The following is a 21,047-nucleotide window of genomic DNA, read 5'->3' on the forward strand; positions in this document are numbered from 1 at the left end:
AAGGCACGCCGGAGAGCAGCCCTTCGGAGCCTCTGCCTGCTTTGGGATTCTGAAACGGCACGGCCACAAAATGGCTGCCACAGGAGGTGGCGCCAACCAGGAAATGTCAGGGAGTGAAGATGCACACAGAACCTTTGGGCAGCAGCTCCCTTTAACAGGCTGCCTCTTCACAATGAGCACAGCTGACTTCCAAGTCCCCCTGCAGCCTCCCCGGGAGGTGGAATCCTGGTCCAGAGCCCCACTCTGAGGGGAGCAGCAACCCCCAGCTGGGAGACGCCTGCCCCCCTCCCCCCAGCCAAGAACCAGCTGCGGTTCGCTCCTGACTGCTGAGCCAAGCCTGGCTGGCTGCGCTGCAAACTCCTACAAGGGGCTTTCAAAAGCCCTCCCAGTTGCTCAAAGGCCGGTGGAGCCAGGCAGAAGCTGCAGCAGCTCTTGGAGGTCCAGCCAGCGGCTGCTGAGGGGAGAGACTGAGGGGAAGCCAAAAAGCACAAAGGACTTCCACGGGCTGCTCGGATGCACCGCCTCTGCACTGCTGGGCGGCCAGCAAGAAAGCCCCAAGCGACAGACCAGGCTAACCACGGAAGGAAGGAAGGAAGGAAGGAAGGAAGGAAGGAAGGAAGGAAGGAAGGAAGGAAGGAAGGAAGGAAGGAAGGAAGGGAGGGAGGGAGGGAGGGAGGGAGGGAGGGAGGGAGGGAGGGAGGGAGGGAGGGAGGGAGGGAGGAAGGAAGGAAGGAAGGAAGGAAGGAAGGAAGGAAGGAAGGAAGGAAGGAAGGAAGGAAGGAAGGAAGGAAGGAAGGAAGGAAGGAAGGAAGGAAGGAAGGAAGGAAGGAAGGAAGGAAGGAAGGAAGGAAGGAAGGAAGAAGAGGGAGGAAGGAAAGAGAGGAAGAAGAGGGAGGAAGGGAGGAGAGGAAGGAAAGAGAGAAAGGAAGGAGAGAAAGGAAGGAAGGAGAGGGAGGAAGGAGAGGAAGGAAAGAGAAAGGAAGGAGAGAAAGGAAGGAAGGAGAGGGAGGAAGGTGAGGGAGGGAGGAAGGAAGGAAGGGAGGAAGGAAGGAGAGGAAAAAAGAGAGAAAGGAAGGAAGGAGAGGGAGGAAGAAGGAAGGAAGGAGAGGGAGGAAGGAAGGAAGGAAGGAAGGGAGGAAGGAAGAAGAGGGAGGAAGGAAGGAGAGGAAGGAAGGAGAGAAAGGAAGGACGGAGAGGGAGGAAGAAAGGATGGAGAGGGAGGAAGGAAGGAGAGGAAGAAAAGGAAGGAAGGAGAGGGAGGAGAAGAAGGAAGGAAGGAGAGGGAGGGAGGGAGGAAGGAAGGAGAGGAAGGAAGGAGAGAAAGGAAGGAGAGAAAGGAAGGACGGAGAGGGAGGAAGGAAAGGAAGGAGAGGGAGGGAGGAAGGAGAGGGAGGGAGGGAGGGAGGAAGGAGAGGAAGGGAGGGAGGGAGGAGAGGAAGGAAGGAGAGGAAAGAGGAAGAGGCCTCAGGAGCGGCTGGAGCTAGCAAGCCACAGAGACACAACCAAAAGGAAACCAGGTCTGCATCACCTGAAAGGTTAGAGGAATGGCTGACCAGGTCCCGAATGGGAGGCATGCCTGGAGGGGGAAGCAAGAAATCACAGAAGGGTTACTACTGGGGTCCTCCCTCCCCTTGTGCCTCCCCAACCGCCAGGCCTTGCCCAAGAGTGGGTCCTAAGGGGAAGTCTGGAGAACCGAGGGCCAAGGTACACAGCAGGAGGGGGGACCCCCCCCCCAGTCTCACCCATGATGCACAGGAACCTCCCTGCAGGAAAGCATCAGAGAGAACGCCCCTGCTCCTAGCAAAGAATTCCCACAGGCCTCAGCTCTCTAGAGCCACCCTAGGGCAAGGGGGAGTACGTGTGGCCTTGCTTGCAGCCCACTGAATCAACCGGCTCTGGCCACGGAGAGCTTGCAGGCTGGCCACGTAAGCCCCCCAGTGCCTGAAGCCTGCTCACAGATTCACAGCCCTTTCCCTGCAGCCAGGAGAGGCTCACCCGCCCTCTTTCAGCCCTCCACAGGCGCCAGGAAGCTGCTTCCAACCACCCACTTGTTCTGTGCTGCTCTGGGACTCCTTAACGGTTCTAATTAATATCTGGTCATGTTTTGTTCATTATTTTTAACCTCTAAGCTGCCATGGGCAGGGGACCTGGAGAGGTGGCGCAAAACCATTCTGAACAAATGAAGGGAAGGGGTTCCTCCCACCTCGCTTCTTCAAGGATATATGAGGGCTGCCTACAACTTCCTGGAAAGCTGGGCCAAAGGAGCAGGAGCTCTCCTTGTTCTCTAGATAGTGAGCGGTCCCTGGGAGCAGCATGGCCCCAGCAACACCTTTCCTTTAGGAAATGGGTGGGCCTGGATGGGGCTTTCCCCCAGCAGGCCTTCTGATTGGCTGAGAACATGAAAAGGCCTCCTATGAAATAACAGAGCATCTGACTGAAATGTTCTGTTGGAGTTGGAATTATATGTAGCTTCTCACTCCTTGACCTTCTGTAGCTGGCTCTGCCTTGGAGGGGCAGCCATTTTGTGCTTGGCTCCACCCCCTAGTGCAGCCATTTTGAGGCTGCACTCAGTCAGAATTCCAAAGGGGCCTGCAAGCCCAAAAAAGGCAAAGGACCCTTGCTCTCAAGGGGGCACGGGGAGCCTTGGTTGCCCCCACAAACATACCACCTGCCTAGGTCCAGAAGGCCAAAGAAAACTCCTGGGAGAGTGTAGGCAAACCGATCTCATCAGTATGAGGAGAGGAGCTGAAAGCACAGTTAAACCAGGCCCAGACCAGCCTCACGCCCACCCGCACAGTCGGCACCCGAAGTCATCGACGCCGGATGCTGCCCCAAAACCAACCTCAGCCCGTCCCCCTCCTCTCTCACCTGACTGCTTCTGGCTGCTGCTCGGCTCTTCTTCCCCAGCGGCCAGCTGCTCGCTCGTGGCCGGGCTGCCTCCGGGCAGTTTGGATGTCGCCCCCAGGTTCCCTGCCAGCCCCGGCAGCTGTTGCCCACGCTTCAGAAGCTGCTTCTGCTCCTGGTGCCGAAACCGGGGCGGCACTTCACGGGGTGGGTAGCGAGGAGAAGGCTGCTGCTGCTGCGGAGCTGGCTGTGGGTGGCTGCCTGCAGGCCGTCGGGCATTGTTGTTGCTGTTGCTACTGCTGCCACCGGCTGCTGCTGCGGGAGGACCGGTGGGAACGGAGGCAACAGGCAGAGATGGGCTTGCAACACCAGGCTTGGGCGGTTCTGGCACTGCGGGGAGGAGGGAAGAAGAAGCAGAAGAAAATATTGGATTTATATCCCACACTATACAATCTCCTTTACCTCCCCTGTGAGGTGGGTGGGGCTGAGAGGGCTCTCACAGCAGCTGCCCTTTCAAGGACAGCTCTGCGAGAGCTCTGGCTGACCCAAGGCCATTCCAGCAGGTGCAAGTGGAGGAGTGGGGAATCAAACCCCGTTCTCCCAGATAAGAGTCCACACACTTAACCACTACACCAAGCTGGAAGCAGGATTCACTTATTTAGAACATGAATTAGCCACCTTTCTTCCTTGTGGAACTCAAGACGACTTGCAAAAGCAAGTCAGCCGGCTAGCACAGAGTTCTCTATGCTCATAAAACAAGGGTGGTTTGGTTACAAAGATTATGTGTGCCGTAGTCTACAAAGAGGCTGCCGCCACCCTTCCCTTCCCCAGCTGATAAAGATGCTGAGATGGAATGCCTGGGAAAACTCCGAACTGCTCAGCTGCCACGTTAACAAATGCTGCTGCTTCGTCTAGAGGAAGGGGACAGGAGGGGCTGTGGCCCAGGGGCAGAGCCTCTGCTCGGCATACAGAAGGTCCCATGTTCAATCCCCGGCAGCATCTCCATTTCCAAGGACCAGGCAGTAGTGGGTGACGGGAAAAAGCTCAGCTGGAGACCCTGGAGAAAGAGCCGCTGCCAGTCTGAGAAGACAAGACTGACTTCAATGGACCGAGGGCCTGAGTCTGTATAGGGCAGTTTCACACGTTCTTGTGAGGGACTATGGCTGAGGGGCAAGAAGGGAGGAGGAAAAGGTGGGCACAGAAAACAAAGTTCTGGCTGGGAGAGGCGAAAACGGTGTGTCTGGACTGGAGCCCCTCTGACCTCCAGCAACAACATATGCTGGCCTCCAGGGCTTTGAGTGAAAGGCAGACCAATCCATCTCGGGCCAAAGCAAGTCCTTTTGATTTGCTGCAGCATGACCATCAAAACTGGGTGGCACAAATCCATGAAGGACGGGCCAGTAGCCACGAGATCTCAGCACAGACGCCAAGACTTGCAAAGTGCTGACAAAGTGCAATTTTCTCACAAGAGGGGAGCGAGCCTGCCAGTCGTACAGAGCCCCCCCTCCCCCGCAAAATGAACCAACCAACTTCCCAACTGACACCTGCCCCAGGAGGCCAGGGCCACTCCCACCCACAGGACAGAGCCCACGAACCACAAGCGGGGTCCAGGACCACGGAAGAGCAGAGCAGGTGTCCATCAAATGGCCCCCACCTCTCAGTAAAAGGTTTCAGACAGAAGCGATGGTCAAAACTGAGCTCTTCTAGCAGAGGGTCTTTGGTTTCCAGGCTCAAAGGGCAGCAATGGGCAGCCTATCTCAGAAGACCCCGTGGGGCAGGGAGGGAGGGGAGACCTGCTGCCTTTCTTCTGCTGGAGTCTGGAGATCAGCATCACGCAAGGAAGGGCCCAGGAGCACCAGAGGGGGGCAGGAGATTTCTCTTCCACACCCTCCCTCCCGAGAGCCTTGTGCTCACCTGGCACCCTCCTGCTCTGCCCAACTGGGAAAGACCCAGCAAGGCTAAGAGAAGGGGGCAAAGCCTGGGCCGGGGGCTGCCACCCTCACGCCCCCCCAATCTCTGCCTCTCTGTCATGGCTAAAGCCAGAAGGTGGGAATATAAAGGCCTCCCTCTGGCCCCCTTCTCCACAGTCAGAGTCCTTCAGGGCACCGCAAGAAACTTACGTCAACACTTCTAAGGAAACATACCTTTGTTTTTCTGTTCAGCAGCCTGAAACAAAAAGTTAATCAAGCGGTTAATGACTTCTGGGTTCTGCTCTTGCCCTATAAGCAGCCAATTCTTCTACATAAGTTATGCCTGTTACTTCTGCAGCCGACAGTTTGCTTACTTAAAAATATTTACATCCTGCCTCTAAAAAAAATAAAAAATAAAACAAACCAAAAATAGGAAACAGAATAATACAATTCAATAAAAACATCAACAGCAGGTAATGTAATTTACAGGATATAAACAAAAACAAAAAGCTCAGAATATAAATATCACAACAAGATCATTCACATTTCATAGGAACAGCAACCTGCCCCCAAATAGCACGTCAGATTCAGTACAAATGTTTAAATGCAAGATTTAGAACAGGGGTGTCAAACGTGTAGTTTGGAGGCTGAATCAAGCCCCCGGAGGGCTCCTATCAGCCCCCCAAGCAACTGGCTGTCATCTGCTTCCTTCTCCCTCTCTCTTGCTTCCTTCTGCACCACAGCTTGCTTTGCAAGGCTTGCTCAACTGCACAGGAGCTACAGAGCAAAACCTCTATTTTCTCCATTGGCTGAGGCTCCCCCCCCCCATTCCCTGGGGAAGGAAGGGAAAGCCAGAGATTCCTTTGCCCAGTTCCCTGGATCCCATGGGAGAAATAAAATGAAAGCATCTTTAAAACCAATGAGTGCTAACGTTTTAAGCATGTCTTAATTTTTTAAAAAATATATATTTGTGTTTGTGTTCTTTATCTCTTTGTTACCTAATCTTAAATAGAGACACGCCTGGCCCAGCCCAACCAGGTCGCATTTATGTGAGATCCGGCCCTCATAACAAATGAGTTCGAAACCCCTGATTTCCCAACAAAAAGCAAAAGCAGAAACTGAACAGTATCAGCAACCGGACCAAACCGCTGTAGAAATAATGAAACGCTATGAAATAATAACAACAATAGAATAAAGTGCCTCTGTGCGGCATCTGCACAACAGGAGAAAGACTGCTCCACCATCATGGTGCCACCAAAGAGAAGGCCCTGCTCTCACAGCTGTCAGAACTGATACCGAGTCCTTCCAACACAGCCTCTGCCAGCTCTTTCACAGCACGCCCCCAGATGGCCAGGCATGACGAGCCAGTGGTGACAAAAAGATTTTATTTACACCTGACTGAGCCCCAAAGACTAACTCAAGACTAACTCTTTCAGAGACGGATCCCTCGCAGCACAACGAAATATCACCAGTCGGCCAATGCTGGATCTCTTGCCAGCAGAACAGAGAAAGAGTTTCTCTGAAATAACGATTTCATTTTAAACAAACCGCAGCTTTTTATCAGGCAGGGAATTCAGCAGAACGGGGCGCAAATCAGTCCTATGGAGAAATCTATTTCTCTGTCATTCTATAATTGAGCTAAATACTAGCGATTAAATTTGCTAAGGCCAATCATGAAGAACGCCACGTGCGATCAAAGGCCCAGAACACAAGAGACGTTCACCACCCGGAAGGTCTCCTTGGACGGGAAGCCGCCAGCAGGCGTCTGGCTCAACCCTAAGGAGGCACGTTTGAAAGAGAACGGACCAGTCCTCCCAACTCTGACCGGTGCTTGTCCTCCAAACCAAATAACTGGAACCTACAGCTCATTAACTCAGACGAATACCACCAGGTTAACCAGGATTACATGTCAGTAACCTTCATTAAAGCTCTCAAAGCACAGCTCTATAGATAAAATTAGAATGTTTTTAAATTTAAAAATGAAAGACCTGCTACGGCTTCAGCTACACTCACGAATGGCCCTGTTGAGAGTCTTGGCCAGCCCCTGCACCTTACTTTGGTGACGAGACCACATAAGAATACATCGACTTGACATGAACACAAAAGAGCCTGTTTGGGTTGCCAACTGTCCAGGAGACCCACACTGGGCCAGAGTCCCTTTGGCTGGGCATCCCACGCCAGGCAACTCAAACAGAAGTGAGGAAGGAACCGTGGCTTTCCACCCTTACATGGAGCAGCCATTCAGCTCTCTGCATTCACAGAGAAGCCCCTCAAATCAGGGAAGGTTTAGCAACAGTGATCCATGCCACGGTCACCTCGAGGTTGGACTACTGCAATGCTCTCTACATGGGGCTGTCTTTGTGCCGAACCCGAAAGCTGCAGCTAGTGCAGAATGCCGCGGCCCGGCTGCTGTTAGGGCTCCCAAGAAGGGAGCACATCCGGCCAGGGCTCCGGGACCTGCACTGGCTGCCGATAGCTTACCGAGTCCGGTACAAGGTGCTGGTTATTACCTTTAAAGCCCTATATGGCCTAGGACCTGCCTACCTGAAGGACCGTCTCTCCCCGCATGTTCCCCAGAGAGTACTGAGATCAGGAACACAAAATCTCCTAGTTATCCCCCGGCCAAAGGAAGCCCACTTAAAATCGACAAGGGACCGGGCCTTTTCTATTATGGCCCCCTCCTGGTGGAACCAGCTGCCGGAAGAGGTGAGGGCCCTGCGGGACTTAGCCCAGTTCCGCAGGGCCTGTAAGACAACCCTCTTCCGGCTGGCCTATGACTAGCTGGTACAAGAAACTGAGTGTAGCTACACTGGATGTCCGCTGCCCCAATGTTTTAAATGTTTTAAATGCCAAATGTTTTAAATGCCAAATGTTTTAAATGTTTTAATGTCTTCAATGGTTTAATACTTAAATCTAAATGTTTTATCTTTAACTTCTATTTATGTTATATTCTTGTGTTGTAAGCCGCCCTGAGCCACTTGTTGGGAAGGGCGGGATAGAAGTCATAAAATAAATAAATAAATAAAGGTGGGGCTGTGCCAAGCAGAGGGGCACACTCCACCAGCAAGGGCCAGGGAGCTTTGAGCTGATGGCTCCACTCTCTAGACTGGGCCAGATTTGCCCTCGAGGCCTGCCTGCCCTCTCACTGGCCAGGGATTCCTGCTGCTCAGGAGGCTTCTCCCAGGCCCAGGCAGAGATGCGACCCTGACCCGGCACCTCCCTCCACCACTCCTCCCAGAGAACCACCAGGGTTCCGAGGGCAGGCTCGCTTTTCGAGTCTTTGGAAAAGATCAAATCCCTTCACTAAAGCTCTGGCGCCTCTCTCTTGCGTCTGGCCCACCTGCAGCCCCCAGCCCAGCAAAGAAAGAATCTGCCAGCGCTTGGTGCGGGCAACGGGGCTCCTTTGGAGGGAGTTTTGGACTCTGGGCTTTGCTTTGGCCTCTGTTTTCATGCCTTGCTTGCTCCTGCCCTGCTTCCCTGCCGCCTTCCCACTCCGCTCCATCGTGCCTGGCCTGACCGGGTGCCACCCTTCCGACCGCTGGCTTTCCGGCGGCCATGGGTGAGGCTGTGTGGGCCTCCCCAAGGAACACAAGGGCTCACCTTCTTCTGAGCAGCTTCTCGCTTCTTCTTGTCCTCTTTCCTCTTTTTCTTTTCTTCCATCAACCGTTCTTCCTCCTCTTGCACTAATTCCCTGCAACAGAAAAGGGCCGCAGGGAGATCGTAAGGTACACCTGCAAGCAAATGGCACATTTCTCCCTCCGACACGACACGGAGCCTCAACCCCAGCTGCTCTCAGGGGGTCAACTCTTCAAAAGCACCCAGGGATTCGATATTGACTCTGGTGTGCAAAAGCAAGGAGGCACCATCTCCAGAGCGACTGACACAAGCGCTCCTTATTTCTGCCATGCGGCAGGCAGGCCTACTCCCCCCCCCCCCCAGCCCATCCATGACTCTGCTCAGAAACACCCAGCCGTCTTGGTCTGAAGCAACAGAACAAAGAAGGAGTCAAGGGGCACCTTTAAGACCAACAAAGTTTCCCTAAGAATGGAAGCCTTCGTGTGCTAGAAGCCCACTTCCTCAGACAAATCTTTGCCATGCCATCCGATTGTCTGATGAAGTCTGCATGCCTACGAAAGCTGACATTCTGAATAAAACTTGGTTGGTCTTAAAGGTGCTCACGTCCTTCCTGATCAGCCCCTTCCTACCCCCACATCCCCCTCCCTCCGGCAGGCACACGGGAAGGAGGAGGAAGAGGCCCTTCTGCACTGAGTGGGGAGCCCCCACACCACACCACCCCCTCCCCCACAGGGAGAGCTTTGCCCAGGAGGCATCCCTGGCCTTGGGGGCAGGAATGGGCACTTCCTGCTCGTGCCCCCTGCCGGGTGGCAGAGGGAGAGGAGGCAGAGAGTGGCTTGCCAGATAGGAGGCTTCTCCTCCAGGGTCTCAGGCCAAGAAAGTGACCAGCTACGGATGACCGCTGAGCCACAGTCCTCCACCACCACCCCTGCCCACAGCCACCCACACCCCATCCAAGCCCCCCAAAGGCTGGCAAAGCCCCCCAGGATGCCCCCCTGCAAGGGAACCTCTCCCTGAGGACAGGGGGGCCGGAGGCAGCCCCCGCAGGCAGAAAACAAGCCTGCCAGAGGCCCCAGGAGGACAGCTGCTGCTTAACAGTTTGGTGTAGTGGTTAAGTGTGCAGACTCTTATCTGGGAGAACCGGGTTTGATTCCCCACTCCTCCACTTGCACCTGCTAGCATGGCCTTGGGTCAGCCATAGCTCTGGCAGAGGTTGTCCTTGAAAGGGCAGCTGCTGTGAGAGCCCTCTCCAGCCCCACCCACCTCACAGGGTGTCTGTTGTGGGGGAGGAAGGTAAAGGAGATTGTGAGCCGCTCTGAGACGCTGAGATTTGGAGTGGAGGGTGGGCTATAAATCCAATATCTTCTTCTTCTTCATCTTCTTAACGCTTTCCCTTCCACCAGTCCCCCCCCCCTGCTCAAACTCACCCCCCCTTCCCAGACTCCTGGAGAAGAAAAGTGCCGGGGGGGGGGGGACAGAAAGTGGCTGGAAAGGTGAGGGCTGGGAGCCCCCTCCCCCTTGCTCAAGAATGCCGTTTAGAAGGAGCGAAGGGGTCTCCATCCTGCTTTCTCTACCAAAAGCGCCTCAGACTGGCTCCCGGTCACCTTCCTTCCCTCTCCCCACAACAGGCACTCTGTGAGGCAGGTGGGGGAGGGGGCGAGAGAGCCTTGAGAGAACTGGGGCTGGCCCAAGGTCACCCAGCCGGCTGCACGTGGAGGAGGAGGAGCAGTGGGGAATCACAGCTGGCTCTCTCTGAACTGCTGCCCCCCCCCCCCCCAGGCACTGCTGTGCACGGCTGCTCTAGAAAGCTCCATGACTTTGTGGAACACCAGGAAACACAACCCCAGCCTGCCCCCCACCCCCTCCCACCTCTCCCAAGGCAGGCGGCCAGCTTGTTTGTCAGCCACCCTTCCGGATGGGAGATGCCAGGCGGCCCAGGGGGCAGCTCACAAGGAGCTGATGGAACTCGCCGCGAGGACCACACACCCCCCCCCACACACAAGATGCAGCTACTTTCAACACAGAGAATCGATGGAGAAGCCAAGGGAAGATGCGCAGAGCTGCAGCAGAGATTGACGGCAAGAGGCTGTGGGAGGGAGAGACCCAGCCGGCACCACGAGATGGCGCTTCGAGTCCCAGACCCCCTCCCCCCCCCTCGCCTGAGCAGCCTCATTTCAACCCACTGGAGGGCTTGCTCATTCATCACCTCCTCCTGCAATCCTGCCAGACCTTCCTTCCTGCCTTCCGTGAGGGACAAGGGCAGACCCCTCCCCCCAGTTCCTCCCAGATCTTGTGCTGTTCACCCCCCCCCCCGCAGGTGTTGCATTCAAGGCAGCCCTCCCCCCGCCCGGCATGCATGGAAGCTGTTGGATTGTTGGGTTTTTTCACCCCAAGCAACCCATGTCTGCACAACCATCACGCCAGCCCCCGCAGGGCTCCCAGCCCCAAATCAGCCTGGCTCCACCCCGACATCTCCCATGGGCAGGGCCGGGCCAGAGGTCAAAGATGCCCAGGTAGGGGTGGAGGGGGAGTATGGACTGGCCCCACCTTTCTGTCTGCAGGAGCCTGGCTCCCCACACCCACCCAAGCCACACAAGACAAAAGACACAAGAGGAACCTTAGAAGCCCCCCTGAGAGGGCTCTGCCTCTCCCCCCTCCAAGGCACTCCACTGCTGCAATCCCCTCCCCCCCCCCAAGCAGCATGAACAAGACTCAGCTTCAGGGACTGCACCAGCCCCCCCACATTTGTTTCCATCTTTTCTTTTCTTTTTTACTTCTTTTCTCCCCATGAGGAGGGACTCCCTTCTTCACAATACAAGAACTTGGGCATTCAATGAAATTGCTGAGCAGTCGGGTTAAAACGGATAGAAGGAAGTCCTTCTTCACCCAAAGGGTGATTAACATGTGGAATTCACTGCCACAGGAGGTGGTGGCGGCTACAAGCATAGCTTCAAGAGGGGGTTAGATAAAAATATGGAGCAGAGGTCCATCAGTGGCTATTAGCCACAGTGTGTGTGTGTGTTATGTATGTATGCAAATGTGTGTTTGCATACACACACACACACATATATATTGGCCACTGTGTGACACAGAGTGTTGGACTGGATGGGCCATTGGCCTGATCCAACAGGGCTTCTCTTATGTTCTTATGTGACACAGAGTGTTGGACTGGAGGGACCATTGGCCTGATCCAACAGGGCTTCTCTTATGTTCTTATGTGACACAGAGTGTTGGACTGGAGGGGCCATTGGCCTGATCCAACATGGCTTCTCTTATGTTCTTATGTGACACAGAGTGTTGGACTGGAGGGGCCATTGGCCTGATCCAACATGGCTTCTCTTATGTTCTTATGTGACACAGAGTGTTGGACTGGAGGGGCCATTGACCTGATCCAACAAGGATTCTCTTATGTTCTTATGTGGATTCTCTCAGCACAGGCCCAGGTAGGCCTTGGTCAAGCCAGCCAGATCCCAGCTCTCCCACCCACCCCTCAGAAGGGCCCCCAAAGTCACCACATGATATCCCCTTTCTCGTTCCCTACTCAAGAAATAAAGCTCGGGACCCATGGAGGGGGCAACGGAGACTCCCTTCCCAAGCGAGAATTCCAAGAACTGCCGAAATATGTGCAAAACGACTCTCCTTGCTTTACTTGGTACCATGAAGACCATATAGCAAAACCGAGATGGGAAGCCCCGTCCATGTGTCTGTAGCGGGGGGGGGGGGGGAGGAGCACCTTCAAGACCGACACTATTTGGGACCTCAGGGGAGGAGCTTAAGTTGAGTGACTCGAGGAAGCTCCTCCCCTCCCTGCCACAAACTTTGTCAGTCTTTAAGGTGCTCTTGGACCTTTGCTCTTTCCTAGTCAAACAACATGCCATGCATAGAGCTCAGCACATACAATTTTGCTCAAAGGTTTTAAACGCAGCGTCATTCAAAAGCCTCCGCGTTACTCCAGCAATAATCCAAGGGATACCCAGAGTTCTCCCTGCAGCAGCAAGGAGGCAGCCGCTCTGCTGACGAAAGCAGGAAAGGACAGAGCTGAAAGTTGAAACCAGCAAACAAGAGGAGGGTTTTATTCCTGGAAACCGCACAAATCAGCTCTGCCCACTCAGGAGACGGAGAGCCCCAGGACAGCCGGGAATCTCCTCTCCCTGCCTGGGGAGGGGGCCCTCCAATCCCCCCCCCCCAAGGAACTCCTGAGTTCCAAAGCAGCAGACGAATCCAGGGCAGCTCAAGGAGAGTTTGAAAACCTTGCCTTCCCAAGCCTTTTCCCTTGTCAAGAGACGGTTCTCATTTTGCCACTGGAAAAAGGGAAACGGGCAGTTTTCCTCCCTGTCTTCCGGGTCTGGCATCTCTCTCTCCTTGCCCCACCCCACCCCTCTCCTCTCCTCTCCCTTCCCTCCAGGCGGCCTGAAACCTGAGCTCTACCCAAGAGAAGGCAGGTCCGGAGGCCTCCCAGGGCTGGCAGCTCCCCAGCCTCACTGGCCTCTTCCTTCAGCTGCCTGCCCTTGGGAACAGGATCTCATCAGTGAGGGCTCCGATGATCGTTCAGGACTGACCACGCCCTTCTGTCCTGGGGAGTCGCAGGCCAGCAGCCACAGAGCGAAGGGCAAGAGCAGGACAGCCAGCCAGGCCTTGAGGCAGCCAGCAATCCCGTTGCAAGGCCTGCAGAAACCCCACAGGTCTTAAAACGGCCACGGCCGATGCCTTCCTGCTCCGAAGGGCTCAGAGGCAGAGCGTCTGCTTTGCACACGGAAAGCCCCTCCTCCCCTGCACCTCCAGTTAAAAAGGTGACGGGAAAGACCTCTGCCGGAGAGCCACTGCCTAATGGCCAAGGAGCTGGTTCAGTTGAAGGCCCCCCTCTGAAGCAAGGCAGCCCACCCTGCAGAGTTCTGGCTTCCCCTGAATCAGCGCAAAGCAGCAGCGAGGGAAGTACACAAGAGAAGAGACTGTATGAAATGAGGCAAAACCCGCAAGACTTGGCACTGCCCATGCTGCCAACCCACACTGGAAAAGGCGGTGCCCAGAGGCCCCCGTTTCATGCACTGGGCTGGCACAATGGCTTGGGGCCTAGACAGGCAGACACTGGGAGAAGGCAGCTCTTCAGAGCTTCCTGGGAGAGCCTTGACAAACGCCAAGGCCATGGAAGCGTGGCATAGTGGTTAAGAATGTTGGACAAAGATCCGGGAGACCTGCATTTGAATCCTAGCTCTGCCACGGAAGCTGGGTGACCTTGGGCCGGTCACAGCTGCTCCGCTTAGCCTACCTCACATGTGGAACGGGCATTTATTTCATTCATGTGTAACTCGCCTTCCTCCCTCAGCGGGGATCCCAAGCGGCTGACTTCCTTCTCCTCGCCTCGCTTTACCCTCACCACAGCCCAGTGAGGGCGGTTAGGCAGAGCGCGTGCGACTGGGTCAAGGCTGACCAGTGAATCGCCACGGCACAAGCAGGGATTCAAACCCAGGCCTCCCAGACACTATTCTGGCACTCTTGCCCACTACACTGCATGAGCTTGAGGAAGTAAATAAAGAGCTAGCACCCAACACCACAGCGGCCTTCTAACGGGGGGGCGGAGGCGCTCTTGACCCCAACTGACTCTGGACTTCTGGGGCTGGGACAGTGGACCCCCAACTGCAAGCCCGTCGTCTTGAGCAGGAAAGGAAACAGAACAGGGTGTGTGTGAGTGGGCAACCTGTCTGATGCATTAGTAACAACAGCAGTGAGAATTATTTTATGGCATTGTGTGTCGTATAGCCAGGAGATCCTAAGATTGTCCGGCAGCCAGAAGTCTGAGATCTTAAGGCAAAACACATTTCAGAGGTGGTGGGCCACTGCGTCATGGCTCTGGTATTCCTTGGAGGTCCCCCACCCAAACACTAGCCAGGGCTGACCCCGCTCAGCTTCCGAGATCTGAGGAGATGGGTCTGGCCTGGCCTACTCACGTCAGGAGTGCATTAAACCTGCTCCGAAGCCAGAGTGCTCACCCTCACAGAGCATAAGAGAAGCCATGTTGGATCAGGCCAGTGGCCTGTCCAGTCCAACACTGTGTCACACAGGGGCCAAAAAACCCAGGGGCCATCAGAAGGTCTACCAGTGGAGCCAGGACACTAGAAGCCCTCCCACTGTGCCCCCCTCCCAAGCACCAAGAATACAGAGCATCACAGCCCCAGACATAAGAACATAAGAGAAGCCATGTTGGATCAGGCCAGTGGCCCATCCAGTCTAACACTCTGTGTCACACAGGGGCCAGAAAAATCAGGTGCCATCAGAAGGTCTACCAGTGGAGCCAGGACACTAGAAGCCCTCCCACTGTGCCCCCCCCCCAAGCACCAAGAATACAGAGCATCACTGCTCCAGACAGAGAGTTCCATCAATACGCTGTGGCTCATAGCCACTTATGAACCTCTGCTCCAGATGTTTATCCAATCCTCCTCTTGAAGCCGTCTATGCTTGTAGCCACCACCTCCTCCTGTGGCAGTGAATTCCATGTGTTAATCACTCTTTGAGTGAAGGACTTCCTTTTATCTGTTCTAACCTAACTGCTCAGCAATTTTATTGAGCGCTCACGAGTTCTTGTATTGTGAGAAAGGGAGAAAAGGACTTCTTTCTCTACTTTCCCCATCCCATGCATCATCTTGTCAACCTCTATCATGTCACCCCGCAGTCGACGTTTCTCCCAGCTAAAGAGCCCCAAGCGTTTTAACCTTTCTTCATGGGGAAAGTGTCCCAACCCTTTGAACATATATGAACATATAAAGCTGCCTTATACTGAATGAGACCCTTGGTCCATCAAAGTCAGTATTGTCTTCTCAGAGTGGCAGCGGCTCTCCAGGGTCTCAAGCTGAGGTTTCTCACGCCTATTTGCCTGGACCCTTTTTTGGAGATGCCGGGGATTGAACCTGGGACCTTCTGCTTCCCAAGCAGATGCTCTACCACTGAGCCACAGCCCCATTCATGGCTCCCCAGGGTCTCAAGCTGAGGTTTTTCACGCTTGCTTGCCTGGACCCTTTTTTGGAGATGCCGGGGATTGAACCTGGGACCTTCTGCTTCTCAAGCAGATGCTCTACCACTGAGCCACCGTCCCTCCCCTTTAATCATTCTAGTTGCCCTTTTCTGGATAACAGATAACAAGGCCTGCCCCATGGCCTGATAATAATACCTGACACGTGGCTATTCACACCCAGGGCAGCGCCTGATGCCTACAGAAGGAGAGAGCCTGTTCTGCATGCCAAAGGACCCACCCAGCAGATGACGTGGAAGACTTCCGCCCGAGACTCTGGAGGGCAGCCACAGTCAGAGCAAAGCGTGACCTTGACGGGCCAAGGGGACCTGGCTCGGTAGTTGCAACCAATTTAAGGTGACCTCTCAAGGCAGGAGACGTCCAAAGATGCTTTGCTAGCAGCTCTGGGCCTCCTGGCTGGTCTCCCATCCAAGTATGAACCAGGACCTTCCCAGCTCAGGTCCCAAGATGTGATGAGGCTGGGCTAGTCTGGCCAATGACCGGGAGGCACCTGAACGGGGCCCGTGTCTGGCCAGAGCTCTGGGAAGCAGAGATCAGCCAAACTGCCAGACTCCCGTCAATCATTTAAACATTAACTTTGCAGGCTCATGACAGAGCCGCCTCCCCCACTGTTTGCAGAGCAAGAGAGCCTGTCCTTTCCGAAAGGGAATGCCTCTCCCCTCCCCGTTTTCATCCCACCGCGCGAGACTGCCAACGTGGTGCCTTGCTGCAGGCCCTATGGCAGCATTCAGCACCAGTGCTTAAACAGCATTTCCTCCCAGGCAGTTTATTTACATGCCAGCTGATTTGGGTACCGCTGGTACATTCGCTCCAATTTGTTCTTGGTATACTAATTATGTCAAGGTAAACATTTTACTGCAATTAAACGGCTTGTCCTTCCTGCGAGCAGAGGTGGAGAGCTGGCAATTAACTTGATAAGAGTCGTCTGCTGCTGTTGTGTCAAATCACTCCCGCTCTGAAACAGACCTGGGCGGCCTCCTCCGCTCACCGGGTCCTGATCTCCTCTGCAGCAGCTGCTCCTCTCCAGAGCACGGGAGCAGAGGCAGCCCTGGGGGCTCCGGGTGGGCGTGGATCCTCCTGACATACTTTGAAGGACAAGAAGGCTCCTCACAAGGAGCACCTGGTCTGGTGAAGCCAGAGGGATCAGTTTCAAGGGAGGGCATAGGGAAGAGGTGCTGGGGCAGCTCTTCCCACCAGGCAGCCCTGTAAATTCCCCCCTCAAAGGGAAAAGAGACATTCCTGCTTTCTTGAGAGCTCACTCTTTTTCTCCCTGTTGAAGAACACAGACCTCGGGGTGGGGGCCAGGATGCTGTTCTAGTTAGTTTTTACGCTACGTTACTAGTCCTGTGTTCCTTCCGATTTCATTGTTTTGATCGTTTTCTCTGTGGGTGTTTTGTGAAACTCAATGTAAAAACAAAGTAAAGGCATTTTAAGGGTTTGTTAAAATAAGGAACAATAAAGCGACGGCTTAGGCAGGGGCTTATCTGAAGGCACGCAAAGCTCTTCACCTCCCTCTATTACTCCACGCGTCATGAGCGCGCGTGCACACACACACACACACACACGAGTATAAAGCCAAAGATGAAACTTCAAAACCAACCACAAGCAGAAAGAACGAAGCAAAGACACTCAATGGATTCACAACAGCAGCTACGCTTCTACAACTCAGGAAGAGGTTAAAAACTAACATGGCCTCACAAAAAAAAAACTCAGTCCAACGTGGGCATTTTGGAATCTGATTTCAGAATGGCAGAGCTGTGGAGAAAGTGGATTTGTAAAGCCATTCAGGTTGCAAAAGAGAAATCTGAAAGCGGCTCAGACGCGCTTGTGTCATTCAGTCACCCTGCCTGACCTCACTGCTGGCTCTTGCTAGCAAAGCCATCCTGAGGCCCGCTGGTAGCTGAAATCAGAAACCCTTCAGGATCCCAGTTACAAACCAGTGGCCTCTGAAAGACATTTGCTGGGTCATGGGCAGTGACAATAGGCAGGGTTGACTGAACAAATTTGGAAGCACTGGGTAAAACCTGCTTTATGTCCATTTTATACCCGGGGAAATCATGGGCACAAAACAAAGATACAAAAAGATGCAAAACAAAAGAAAAGCATAAATCCTGGATAATGAACTGAATTCTGATGTGGGGGGGAGTGGAGGTCTGGTTTTACACAATTGCTTAGCCATGACACAATCTTAATTTCAGTCTGCAAAAATGCAAACAGAGGCCTGGTCTACCTAACAAGATTCTTGCCAGAAGAGACCATGAATTCTTTACAACCGAAAAACACTAAACCATATATTTATGCATCTTGCATTCAATGTCACAGTTTTAAATTTGACAAATGTCTTCCTTTAAAGTCTATTGCAAATGCTACAGTTTTATTAGTCATGCAACAATAAGAAGTTTCAAAATTCCCTGGCTACTAATGGGCCCTAGCATTTGCTCCTTAATACGAGACACACACACACACACACACACACGGAACAAACGCTTTTTTTCACATAATGCAGCTTGTGTTGAGTTCAAGGCCAGTGATGATTCCCAGCCAATAAAAATCCACTTGGCCGGAGAAGGGAAAAAAAAGCAAAACAAGCCAGGCATTCATTTTTGCCCTTGCTTGACGCTGCAACTGCCTCAATGTAGCCAAGGAAAATATGTTTGGCAAGATATTTAAAGGAGTGTAACAGGACTTCATAAGAGAGCCCCTTTGCTCAGATGCACCTTAGAATAAAACTGACAACATTTCTGTATCCTGACACATTTCTAGATAATATAGCTGTACCGAGCACACAAAATGCCACTTGTCCCAGCTCAGTCTCTGGAAGAAGAAAAACTAGCAGGTGACCCCACCCCCCCATGCTCTGGAGTGGGTGCTCCCACCCGTCTAGTTTTGCTCTTACCTGCTTAAGTGTTCTTTCAGCTTCTTTGGTCGCTTTAGCTTCCAACACTCTGAAACAGAAAAACGGCAAGCCAGAACATCAGCAGCCACGTAACAAGAGGAGTTACAAGATCATGGCTGTGCACCTCTCCTGTCAACGGCAGACCAGAAGAAACAAAAAGGGCTTCGCTGGGGGAGGAGGGGGGCTTCCCACAACTGGAAGGCAAAGGGGGGGGGGGGAGAAGCCCAAGGTAAGCGTTTGAACTGTTTCACAGAGTGGAGACCTTCATCCAAGATGGGAAAGCGCTCTTATGCTGCTCCCCTGTTGCAAAGAGAAACATAACAGCCATGGCACCCACACTTAGGGGGAGTTCTGGAGGAGTTTCCACCCAGGCCCAGTCTCTGGCGGCAAAAGAAAATGTTTGATTTACTCTGAATCTGAGGCTCAGAGTGACCCTATACTCTGAATCTGAGGCTCAGAGTGGCCTACAATCTCCTTTACCTCCCCCCACCTGCAACAGACACCCTGTGAGGTGGGTGGGGCTGAGAGGGCTCTCCCAGCAGCTGCCCTTTCAAGGACAACCTCTGCCAGAGCTCTGGCTGACCCAAGGCCATTCCAGCAGGTGCAAGTGGAGGAGTGGGGAACGAAACCCAGTTCTGCCATGCACTTCACCACTACACCAAACTGACTTTAGAATCTCCTGCGAGAGAGCTCTGGCTGACCCAAGGCCATTCCAGCAGTGCAAGTGGAGGAGGGGGGAATCGAACCCGGTTCTCCCAGATAAGAGAGCTATGGCTAACCCATGGCCATTCCAGCAGCTGCAAGTGGAGGAGGGGGGAATCAAACCCGGATCTCCCAGATAAGAGAGCTTTGGCTGACCCATGGCCATTCCAGCAGCTGCAAGCGGAGGAGTGGGGAATCAAACCCTGTTCTCCCAGATAAGAGAGCTCTGGCTGACCCATGGCCATTCCAGCAGCTGCAAGTGGAGGAGGGGGGAATCAAACTCCTTTCTCCCAGATAAGAGAGCTCTGGCTGACCCAAGGCTATTCCAGCAGCTGCAACTGGAGGAGTGCGGAATCAAACCTGGTTCTCCCAGATAAGAGAGCTCTGGCTGACCCAAGGCCATTTCAGCAGCTGCAAGTGGAGGAGGGGGGAATCAAACCCGGTTCTCCCAGATAAGAGAGCTCTGGCTGACCCAAGGCCATTCCAGCAGCTGCAAGTGGAGGAGTGGGGAATCAAACCCGGTTCTCCCAGATAAGAGAGCTCTGGCTGACCCAAGGCCATTCCAGCAGGTGCAAGGGGAGGAGGGGGGAATCAAACTCGGTTCTCCCAGATAAGAGAGCTCTGGCTGACCCAAGGCCATTCCAGCAGGTGCAAGTGGAGGAGTGGGGAATCAAACCCGGTTCTCCCAGGTAAGAGAGCTCTGGCTGACCCAAGGCCATTCCAGCAGCTGCAAGTGGAGGAGTGGGGAATCAAACCCAGTTCTCCCAGATAAGAGAGCTCTGGCTGACCCAAGGCCATTCCAGCAGCTGCAAGTGGAGGAGTGGGGAATCAAACCCGGCTCTCCCAGATAAGAGAGCTCTAGCTGACCCAAGGCCATTCCAGCAGGTGCAAGTGGAGGAGGGGGGAATCAAACCCGGTTCTCCCAGATAAGAGAGCTCTGGCTGACCCAAGGCCATTCCAGCAGCTGCAAGTGGAGGAGTGGGGAATCAAACCCGGTTCTCCCAGGTAAGAGAGCTCTGGCTGACCCAAGGCCATTCCAGCAGCTGCAAGTGGAGGAGTGGGGAATCAAACCCGGTTCTCCCACATAAGAGAGCTCTGGCTGACCCAAGGCCATTCCAGCAGCTGCAAGTGGAGGAGGGGGGAATCCAACCCGGTTTTCCCAGGTAAGAGAGCTCTGGCTGACCCAAGGCCATTCCAGCAGCTGCAAGTGGAGGAGTGGGGAATCAAACCCAGTTCTCCCAGATAAGAGAGCTATGGCTGACCCAAGGCCATTCCAGCAGCTGCAAGTGGAGGAGTGGGGAATCAAACCCGGTTCTCCCAGATAAGAGAGCTCTGGCTGACCCAAGGCCATTCCAGCAGCTGCAAGTGGAGGAGGGGGGAATCAAACCCGGTTCTCCCAGATAAGAGAGCTCTGGCTGACCCAAGGCCATTCCAGCAGCTGCAAGTGGAGGAGAGGGGAATCAAACCCGGTTCTCCCAGATAAGAGAGCTCTGGCTGACCCAAGGCCATTCCAGCAGCTGCAAGTGGAGGAGTGGGGAATCCAACCCGGTTCTCCCAGATAAGAGCTCTGGCTGACCCAAGGCCATTCCAGCAGCTGCAAGTGGAGGAGTGCGGAATCAAACCCGGTTCTCCCAGATAAGAGAGCTCTGGCTGACCCAAGGCCATTCCAGCAGCTGCAAGTGGAGGAGGGGGGAATCCAACCCGGTTCTCCCAGATAAGAGAGCTCTGGCTAACTCAAGGCCATTCCAGCAGCTGCAAGTGGAGGAGTGGGGAATCCAACCCGGTTCTCCCAGATAAGAGTCTGCACACTTAACCACTACACCAAACTGGTTCTCAGGAGACGGACACCCTGTGAGGTGGGTGGGGCTGAGAGAGCTCTGACAGAAGCTGCCCTTCCCAGGACAACTGTGCCAGAGCTCTGGCTGAGGCAAGGCCACCCCAGCGGAGCCAAGCCCGGTGCATGCACTCCCCCCCAGGCAGAGGGCCCGTTCTGCAGGCGGGGGGGGCGGGGGCTGCAGGGCCACGTGTCCCCCGGGGCTTACCGCGCGTGCGTGGGGGGGGCGGGCGGGGGTCGCTAGCGGGTGGGGGGCGGGGG

The 21,047-nt window shown here is 54.3% G+C and overlaps 1 protein-coding gene across 1 annotated transcript in view; it reads right to left on the minus strand.

Annotated features, from left to right (window-relative positions):
• Window positions 1–21,047, minus strand: part of TNRC6A (trinucleotide repeat containing adaptor 6A) — a 39,062-nt gene that overhangs the window by 15,738 nt on the left and 2,277 nt on the right. Inside the window, 5 exon segments of the mRNA XM_060260693.1 lie at window positions 1,529–1,576; window positions 2,869–3,234; window positions 4,989–5,010; window positions 8,355–8,445; window positions 18,251–18,299. Of these exon segments, the coding sequence (XP_060116676.1) occupies window positions 1,529–1,576; window positions 2,869–3,234; window positions 4,989–5,010; window positions 8,355–8,445; window positions 18,251–18,299 (576 nt within the window).

This window comes from Heteronotia binoei, chromosome 20, assembly GCF_032191835.1.
Source record: "Heteronotia binoei isolate CCM8104 ecotype False Entrance Well chromosome 20, APGP_CSIRO_Hbin_v1, whole genome shotgun sequence".
NCBI classification, from domain to species: Eukaryota; Metazoa; Chordata; class Lepidosauria; order Squamata; family Gekkonidae; genus Heteronotia; species Heteronotia binoei.